Consider the following 10576-nt stretch of genomic DNA (forward strand, 5'->3'; position numbering starts at 1 on the left):
GCGGGAGCCCCAGACCCCCACCAGCCATCCACACCTCAGTTCTGAGGCTGGACATGCCGACCGAGGGGAGGGAGGGATGCCGGAGAGCCTCCGGGTCTCACCCAGAAAATGGCATTTCATTACATTCAACGCTGGTTTTCTGGGAGAAGCCCCTTCGGCTCCCCAGAGCTAACTACTCACAGAGGAAAACCAGAGGACTTACCTGGGAGACGGTCGCTGCTCACTCCTCAACCCAAGTCGAGACAACAGGCTGCAACTGCCGACCCAAAGCGACACATGCCCGACTAGGCCATTGGAACGTTCAGGAGGTAGCACGCAGCCTCTGTTCGACTGCCAAAAACCCTGCACTCAAATGTCAGCCCAGGACATGTTGCCAAAGACAGTAGCAAGAGCAGCAAACTTACGAACATCACGGGCACGGGGATAGACCACAGGCTGGCTAGTCTTAACCTTGTGGATGACCTGGGAGACCCGCACCTACGAACAGGGAAGAAGGGAAACTGGACCAACCGAAAGCGCGGCCCTGGACACAGATGCCATGGCACGCAAATAACTGCGGAAAGCCGCAACCGGACACAAAGGATGATGCACCCCTGGCCTGACTAACCAACAACCCGAGGACCCCTCTGGAAAGCACCTGTCTCATTCTTAGCCAGAAAAGGAGACGGCTGCAACCGAACAAACCTATCACCAGGACCAAAAGAGCAGAAACTCCTGCGCCGGAAAAGAGCATGAAGCTCCCCGACCCGACCCCCAGGATTGGCCAATGCCAACAGGAAAAGAGCCTTCGAGAAACAAACCTGAACCAAAGGGGCCACAACAAAGTGAGGAGGAGAGAGATAGGAGAGCACTCTGTCCAAATTATTAGGACGGTTCAGGCTGCGCATGAGCAGGCCGAAGGTGAAACAACGCACGAGACAGCTTGCGAAACAGCACAGAAGTAACATCTCTACCCAAAGCAAGCTGAAGCGGCTCCACCAGCACCACACGATACGAGGCGACAGTATTCGGCATAAAATGATGGTCCTGGAACAATCAAGAGATAAAGGACACCACCCGAACTGAAAGCGAAGCACAACGACGAAGAGTCAAAAAGAAACGGAAGGACCGCCAGGAAACTTCATACTGTTGCCGAGACGAAGCCCGCAGGTGGGACACTAACAAGGAAGCCACCAGATCCCCATAGAGATGATGATAAATTTGAGTAAAAAATACCATACGCTTTGACTCAAGGAGAAGATCGAATCAGCCATGTGACACACTGGTCCGATCTGCTGAAAGAGGCGGAACTGCTGGAAAACCTCCAAGTTCGGACACCGAGCAAGCAGCACCTGAAACCATGGCTGGCCGGCCACCACGGGGCCAAGAGGACTACTCTTCCCCTGGTAAGTCTCTAAGCGAGTCAGGACTCGGAGCAACAGCTGAACCGGGGGAAAGAGTCACAGGAACCCCCACCTCGACTAGTGTTGCCGAAAAGCATCGACCCCGACGGCCTTGCCGACGCGAAGAGGTCCATGTCCGGCAGAGCAAACTGAATGAGTCGGCGTCGACCGTCCATTCCGTGGACAAGGGAACAAAATGAGACAGGCTGTCCGCCAAGATGTTGGACACACCCCGAACGTGAACAGCCAGGAGAGCCAAACCCCGTAAACTCAGCAGACAAGTCACTCAAAGCGACCAGCCCCAAAGAGCCAAGGATCACATCGAACCCCCGCCTCGATTCAGGCAATGAACCACTGGGGGAGCAGTCCGAATAGAGCCGGATCATCGATCTGCGGGTGAGCCGGATCATCCGAAGAGCAAGCCACGCCTCCGCAAACTCCCACACTGTGCTGTGGGCCTGAAAGAAGCATGGACCCCACAGTCTCTGGCCGACCTGGAGAGCACTGGTCACAAAGCCCCAGCCGAGAGACGACGCATCCGTGAATACATCGAGCGAGGGCTAGGGCAGGCGCTAAGGCACTGAATCCAGAAAAACCCAAAGAGAAAGCCGGCGACCCAGCAGCCAACGCAAGGCCCCCAGGGGCTGAACCCAGCAATTGCGAGAGGTGGAAGGGACTTCCCCGAAGGAACCAGAACAGCCGACGAAGCCAAACCTGGCCCGGCGGGTAGACCATTGTCACGAGGGGTGGCCCGGGGCTCCGCTAGTAAGGGGACTGCTAGGGGGCTCAGGACAGAATACTCAGTCTCTTCGATTCACGTGACTCACAAGCGTCACTCGGTCCCACCAGGGGGGGGGGGCAGTAATTCCCACCACCACAAGTCTTCACTCCCACCACTGAGGGTGCCACTGATTCACCCGAGAGCCCTTCAGTCAACCACGGGGAAACTGCTATTTAGCAATTCCGGCTTAGACCCACGGAGGAGTGAAGGAAGACCCAGGCTTACCTTTTAACAATACAGTCCCTGAGTCTTGCCTACCAGACAAAAAGTTGCAGGAATCCCTTTCCCGCCTGTCTTCTCATGTTAACAAGGTCGCCAGCTGGGTTGATATCACTGCACCCCATCAATGCAGATCAGTGGGTATACACTATGTTGCTCGTTGCCAAAGTGTTGCTACTCCTACAGGTTTGATACTGGACTGACAGTCCAAGGTACACTTCCATAAAAGTGTGTTGCGTTACCACTCTCCAGCCACTAAGAACTTCAATGGAAAAAGTGATGTTCACTAGGTGCGACTATGATATCCTTCGTGTATGCTCAGAGATCATTATGGAGGCGCACTTAAACACAATGATAAAATGTGTGATATTTACTAACATAAGCTACATAATTACATATACAAGTAATGATAGAAATGGATATAAAGCATAAATAATCTGAAGATCGTCAGTAACTCTTCTCTTACGACCTCATGGAACTCCTTCAGCTGGGCAGGTTTAAAAAGGGGCCTCACACCTTCTCACAGGGGGCCCCTTCGTCAACGTCGGCCAACTCCTCCCCACCTGCTTCGTCGTCCACACATACACTGTCCTCTTCAACAGTCCGGGACACAAGCTGACTTACAGCTTATCCTAATACTAATATATCAATGTTATATAGAAACATGTATAGATAAATATTGTGGCCTACCTAGCCTACTCAACAAAGGGAAATGGGGAGGGAAAGTGATCTACCATTACATTACTGGCTCACGATGCCTGTCCCTCGATGGTGTGAGGTTCTCACGCTTCCTGAATCAGTCCTTGATCCAGGAACTTGACACAAGTCCTCAGGTGTTGTGAAGCCATCGCGTCGTCGCCAAACCACTCCCAGCGTTTCAGATATCCCAATCCTGGTTCACCCAGTGGGCACAGAGCTATTCATTGTATACACACACACTAGTTCCTTCCACAAGGTGTTGTTCCTTGTCCTAGGATGTTGTTGTCTCTCCAACGCTCTCAGTGGGTGTGACCCGGTCACAGCAGGCCTGCTCGCCACACCATCCAGTCCCTCAAGTGTTAAGCGACGTCCACCAGCGTCGTCGCCGACCAATTCTTCAAGTTTCGGCACTTCTCTGCTCAATAAACTTCGTTTCTTCTTGCTTCCTGGAAGTACAGGTTCTCCAATAACAATGGCGGGCTGTATGGCTAGCTTTAATCCACTGAATAAGGCTCCCAGTCTCCAATCCTCGAGAGCTGACCGAGAAACGTCCTTCCACTCTCACAGTCAGATCAACTTTGACGTTACCACCGCCGGCGCCGCCAGTGACGTCACAGCTGGCTCTGATTGGTCACCCGTGATCTAAGTCAGCCAATCCGCAGTCAGCTGGCGTCATCCATAAAATGGTGGATCTGCAGGTAGGGGTACCATTTTGTTTGTATGAAGGGCACCACTTCCCCCTTTACCTACAAGCTTATAAATGCAAAATTTCTCCCTCATCAGGCAGCCGATCTGGTCGCCACATATATGAACAGACTCCCTGCATCTCAGAAAATCAGTAGGTCTAGTAGATATGAATCTTAATAATGGATCTGGGAAGAAATTGGAGGGGGCTCCGTAAGATCATCATCGCAAAGTTCAGGCTCCTGCACAGATCCTTGAGCAACCGCCAAGGGTCTGTGCAGGAGCTCCTGGCTCTCGGGTGACCCAGGAGCCCCCCCAAAAAACAGGTGCAGCTGAAGGAGAGACTCCGGGTGAAGAGACAAGGAAGCGGAGACAAGGAAGCGGTCCAAGAGTCCCACATAAGACCCCAGCCAGCTCCGAACCTGGGAGGAAATCAGATGGTACTTTCTCCAATTCATCAAGAACTTGAACCTGGCGAGCTGGGAAAGAACCAAATCCCTGGCTAGCAGACAAGCGGACTGGCTGGGAGCCCAGACCAGCCAGTCATTGAGGTAGGCCAAACCCAAACACCTAAAAGATGCAGACAAGCCACCATGACCCGGTTAAGGCGTTTGAACACACGAGGTGCCGGTTCAACCCGAATGGGAGACAACAAAAGTGTTAACACTGTCGCCCCACAGCAAAACCGAGCCTGTCCTTGAATCCCGGATGAATTGGGACGTGCCAATAAGAGTCCTGGAGGTCCAGGGACACCATCAAAGCGCCCAACACCAACAGGGGCCGAACCTGGAACAGGGTGATCATCCGGAAGGAGGGGCAATGAACCCAGGGGTTCAGACGAGAAGTCCAGAATGAACCGCAGGTGCACACAGTCCCGGGACTGGGAACAGACGGGAAACCCATCTGAGAGACATCGTCGTTTCGACCACGCCCAAGTGAACCCACTCCAAGATGACTTGACAGAGCGCGGGGAAAGAGGCCAGCCCCGAAACCCCCGAAGGAGGAGGGGCACCCCAACACCCCCACAGGTCGACCGAAACGACCTGAAATGCCCACAAATCATGGGGCTAGGCGTGAGTGAACAGTACAAGCCTCCACCCCATCCACCCGTCAATGGGGTGAACAGCAAAAGGGCTGACGCCCCTTACGAAAACCCGAGCCTCGCACAGAGTGAATAACTGCACCGACCAGACGAAGGCAGGTCCGGCCCCGAAACTGGCACCAGTGGCCTACACCGATAAATGGAACCCTGAGCCCTGGCACGACCCCTCCAAGAAACCCCCCCCCCCCAGGCTTCCAGAGAACCAACAAGTCGGACACAGGACGACAACTAGCTGAGGTAGCCAGCAAATACTGCGCCACTGCAGTCAGCAAACAGCAGGGGTCAACAAGAACCTGCACAGCCGAAAGGGAAGGAACCTGCACATGGAGCTGCACAACGTCAACATCCAGAGGAAGGGCCGGGGCATAGAAGCACTCATTGAGGTGCTCAAACTCGCCCCCCCCCCCTTCCCCAGAAAAACCTCAACCACCAGCAATGCCTCGTGCCACTAAAGCGTACGGGTACAACAGAAGGTATGCCAAGCCTCCAAAGCAAACACAGGACAGTTCGCCAGCCAGGACGACTCTGGAACCTCATAACGTGATCAGTAGGAGAACGAAGACCCAAACCTGAAGGAAGTCGGATCCATAACAGAGGCATATTCCAGGTCACACAGGAGGCAAGCCGCAAGGGCCTCCCGCACCTCTGGAGATTGGATGCGGTTTGCTCATTTCTGTTTGGGGAGTTCTATCTACTTTTTCAGCACTTTTGAAGGAATTTTCACCAGAATAGGGGGTGACTTTTCGGACGCTCACCTTTCTGGGTGCCTGACTCGGTTGATGGCAGACACAGAATGCTTCCAACCACAGAGGGGTTTCTATAGGCCATTGCTCCCCATGCCTCTCTGACGGGGCCAGGTTCTGGCTCGTGGTCCCTAGTAGGCCCACAGAACTCCATACACATGACTGATGCCAAAGTCTGACATTAGCATATCAGCCGGGATAGCTTCAGGGAGCCGAAGGGAAAAAGACCCTCACACCCAAGAGGTGTTACCTTACCTTGAAGTTACCTTTAAATGTTTCCGGTGTTTGAAATGTATGAAGTGGGGGTGCCCACAATTTTTTTCATGATATCTGTTTATTGGAGGCCTGAGGAGGCCAATGTGAGCCAGGTTTATGCAGGGAACTTACACAGTATGTTAAATCATCAATGTTTGACTCTCACAGTGTGGTTAGATATGCCACAATCATCCCAGTTTGACAGATACACCTGAGGGGTTAATTGGATAATTAACAATGTATTTCCTCTCACTGAGAAACTTAATAAAATACATTCAACACTAACCTTAGATGTCCTACATGCATCTCTTTGGCAATGTTGGGTGAAGAAAAATCAATTACCACTCTCATCGGTTTTGTTGGTGGAGAAGTCACGCCATTGATGATAACATTGGTTACCTGCAATTAAAGGGGTATTATCAGAATAGCAACACAATGCCATTCCATGAGCTATACAAGCAAAAATGGTCATTAACACTTTCGCGCCCCCTTCGATGGTAAAAAAAAAGCGATGTGTGCGCGGCGTTTTTGCTGCGTAAGCGTAAAAACAAAAATGTGTATACTCTCTTTACTCTCCTTACCTTAGTTCTTGAGCTACGTATTTCATTTTGGTACCAACGTGTTCGCAATAAAATTCTCTAGAAGAACATCAGTAAAAAAGTCACGAAACGTATAGGGATACCAGCACCAAATAAATAACTACGAAGATGACTCGCCGTGAGCGCCCAACAGCAACAAAATGTTTTTACTCTTGGGATTATCACCTCCACACTTGTCCTACAGCGTTAATTTTGGTATCAATGGACTCGCAATGAAATTCCCAACACGGTGATATGAATATAAGCGTAGAATAATGATTGCGGCCCGCCCGCAAGAGTGTGGGAAGTGGTGAAATTGTTACCCGTTATCGGTGACGGGACGACGCACGGCGCTTTGAAAGTTTATACTTATTTCACTCTCATGACATTAATTTTCTATGTACGTCATTCATTTTTGTGTCAATGTGTTCGCAATAGAATGTTCTATGAGCCCGTAGGTAAAAAAGATCAACAAAGCGTAAGATAGAATAGCGCCATATATAAAACAACGCTGGAACATATCAGTGAGCGTCAAACACACACGAAATGTTTTTACTTTTGTTATGTTTGTCAAGTTTATACTTGTTGCACACAGTTATTTTTGGTTGTACATTGATCGGAATAAAATTCCCTAAACAGACATATGCATATAATACATGATATGGGGGAAGCATTACCAGTATAAACGGCTAAAGTCACCCACCTGCAACCCGTTTGGGACATAATACCATTTGATCGAAGTGGTCCACACCTTTCATGAACTTATTGTACCATGCAGCCTAGTGGTGAGAAAGAGAGCCTCATGGCGCGCAGTTTGAAACAAACCCAAAGTAAATCGGATAAAAATTGAATTTTATACAAATATTTTAAAAGAGGACATAACTTTATGTCCACCATGTGGGAGCGGTTAGCGAAACAGGACGCCTCGGTGCGTCCTGATCCCGCGAAAGTGTTAATATGAGATATGAAGATGATGTGTTGCTAAGGAGGTGGTGAGGTGTGTGCTTGGAATGGGGTGCATCTGTCGGGGGCTGGGGTTGTTGTTGTTGTTGTTGTGGGCTCGTTGGAGACAGTGGTTGGAGGAGTTTGTCTGGGTTTGGTTTTGAGCTGTTGGTGGATGGTGGTGTGGAAGTTCATGTTGTGGAAGGAGGTAGTGGGGGTGTGTTTGTGGGAGAGGCAAGTTGGCAGGGTGATCGAGGAGGGGGAGAAGCCTCAAGATAACAGTGTGCTTGGGGTGTGTTACACTAGCAGTGGGGTTCTGGGAAGCAAAATGAATTATTTGGGTGCTCTTGTCTGCACAGAAAAAATTAATGTTGTTGCACTTGCCGAAGCGTGGGTGAATGTGGAGGGTAGAGAGCTATTAGCTGAATATTGGTATCTTTTTATTCCAGCATAGTTGAGGCAGTTGATAGTAGTAAGGTTAGCGAAGTTGTGTACCTTGACTTTAGCAAAGCTTTTGATACAGTGCCACATGAAAGACTGATTAAAAAGACAGAGGCTCATGGTATTGGGGGTGCTATATTAAGTTGGATTAGGGCATGGCTATACCAAAGGAAACAGTTAGTATAAATGGGGTTAAGTCAGAGTGGGAAAATCTTTTAAGTGGAGTGCCTCAAGGCTCTGTCTTGGGACCTCTGTTGTTTGTAATATATATAAATGATTTAGATTCAGGTTTGAGTAGCAACATTTGCAAATTTGCGGATGATACAGAAATTGGTAAGGAAATTAACACGGAAGAAGACTCACTATCACTACAAGTTGATCTAAATAGTGTTTTGAAATGATCAAAAGATTGGCAGATGCAGTTTAATGCTGATAAATGTAAAGTTTCGAGGCTAGGTAATGATGATAGAGTTGCAAGATACGAGCTAGATGGTGTTGAGATTGCGAAGTCAGATTGCGAAAGGGAGCTGGGAGTTATGATTAGTAAGAATTTAAAACCAAAGGATCAATGCATTAATGTTCGTAATAAGGCAAATAGGACACTGGGATTTATTAATCGAAGCGTTAGTAACAAGACACCTGGTGTTGTTCTTCAGCTATATCTTGCTCTGGTTAGGCCCTATTTAGATTATGCAGTTCAGTTTTCGTCGCCGTACTATAGAATGGATATAAATTCACTTGAAAGTGTCCAGCGTAGGATGACAAAGTTAACACTATCGCACGCGGCGTGTGAGCGCCGCAGACTTTGACGTCATGGGGTGGACGGAGCAGGTGAGCGTGCGGCGACGCCTAAATGTGTATGCTCATTTCAGTTTTCTCACCTTAATTCTCATGCTACGTTATTCGTTTTGGTATCATTGTGTTCGCAATGGAATTGCCTACAGGTGTATATGCATATAATGTCCAAAAGCCCAGCGTGACTCCCCACAGCAAAGCCTAAATTCCTCAAAAGTTACCCGTGAGCGCACAAAATCAGTAAAATGTGTATACTTGTTTCAGTTTCCTCACCTTAATTCTTGTGCTACGTCGTTCGTTTTGGTATCATTGTGTTAGCAATTAAATTCCCCGCAGGTGTATATGCATATAATGTCCAAAAGCCCGGTGAGACTTCCCGCAGCAAAGCCTAAAGTTACCCATGAACGAGCACCAATTTGCACACCACAACCTAATGTGTATACTTGTTCAGTTTGATAACATCAATTTTCGTGTTACGTCGCTCGTTTTCGTATCAAATTGTTTGCAATATAAAGTCGCACATTTTAAAACTAGTCTCATAATAATAGAGCAATAACTGGAATTTTAACAAATATTTTAATTTTGGACACTCAACATTACATAATTATTTATATCTTTCCAATGTTCTGACATCAATTTTTGTGTTATGTCGCTCGTTTTGGTATCAAATTGTTTGCAATCTAAAGGTGCGCATTTTAAAACTAGTCCCATAATAATAGCATAATAAATAGAATTTTAATAAATTTTTTAAAATTTAAAATTTAGACCCAAAAATGTATTTATAATCTTTCAAGTGTTCTGACATCAAGTTTCGTGTTACATCTTTCATTTTGGTATCAAATTGTGCGCGCTCTCTTGCTCTCTTTTCTCTCTTCCCCTCGGTTTGTGGTGGCCCCTTTGGTTCAGGATTATTTTGTGAAGGCTCTTTTTTTTTTTCCTGTAGGCATTGGCCTCAAAGCGTTATATGACAAAGAGTCCTGGGAAGACGGGACACCACGAGTGTAGCTCTCATCCCGTAACTACACTTAGGTAATTACAACCGGAGGAACCCCCGAGCCCTGGCACAACCATTCCGGGAAGACCTTCCCCATGGGAGGTCTCGCCGTGAGAGTGAGACCCCGTGAGAGAGACAGGTGGGGCAGTCACTCATTAGTGACTGCCCCACCAAGTCCATGGGCGAGACATCGGGACCACTGTCTATTCCAACATCCTTCTGCTATGAATCAGACATACGAGGCTGGCCACACATTGGTCTTCTGAACTTGTCAGACTACCAGTAGTGCTTAGTTCAAGAGAAAACAATTGAACATTTTCTGCTACACTGTCCATGGTTTCACAATGTTTACCCTTGCTATGACTTATTTTGCATTCTAAACTCCTGCTTGTGCTTCTCAGTCTCCTCAATGCCAAGGCCTACATGAGGATTCATTGTTAAAATGCACTACATCTGACATTTCACTTAGTGAAGGCAACTCATAGATGTCTACAAACTGAGCAGCATGCATCCATAGGGTGCCTCACTAGTACATCAGTATTCTTCATCCATACCTGGATTGACTAGGTATATATGACCCCTCTGCTTTATCTACCTTAATCCACTTCAACAGTTTCCTCAACTATAGCATGCCTTATATTTTTAAACAGAAATTTAGGGTTCTGGATTACAGAAGACTAGGTCACAATTTTGTTCAAACACTGGTATATTTTTATTATTAGTTTATGATTTGAGAGATTCAACTACTGTACAGTATTTAATAATTATAGACTACAGTATAAATTATATATATATTTTTTTTTTTTAGTCTAACCTGCTGCTTTATGAAGTCCTGACTGAGGAAAATGTTGATGAAGCCTGGGCCTGACAGATCCATCTTGGCTATCATAGGGCTCGGAGCTACACTCTTCACAAGTGTCTGCCCAACTTCACGTGGGTTTTTCTTCAGAGTCTGAAAGTA

General features: G+C 47.8%; 1 protein-coding gene across 2 annotated transcripts in view; it reads right to left on the bottom strand.

Moving 5' to 3' along the window:
- Positions 1–10576, bottom strand: part of ArgRS (arginine--tRNA ligase-like protein) — a 277968-nt gene that overhangs the window by 208707 nt on the left and 58685 nt on the right. For both annotated transcript variants that reach the window (XM_069327302.1, XM_069327303.1), the window contains 2 exons: positions 10430–10567; positions 6152–6264 (listed from right to left, as the gene is read on the bottom strand). In XM_069327302.1, the coding sequence (XP_069183403.1) occupies positions 6152–6264; positions 10430–10567 (251 nt within the window). The remainder of the gene's footprint in view (positions 1–6151; positions 6265–10429; positions 10568–10576) is intronic.

Source organism: Procambarus clarkii, chromosome 19, assembly GCF_040958095.1.
Source record: "Procambarus clarkii isolate CNS0578487 chromosome 19, FALCON_Pclarkii_2.0, whole genome shotgun sequence".
In the NCBI taxonomy this organism is placed as follows: Eukaryota; Metazoa; Arthropoda; class Malacostraca; order Decapoda; family Cambaridae; genus Procambarus; species Procambarus clarkii.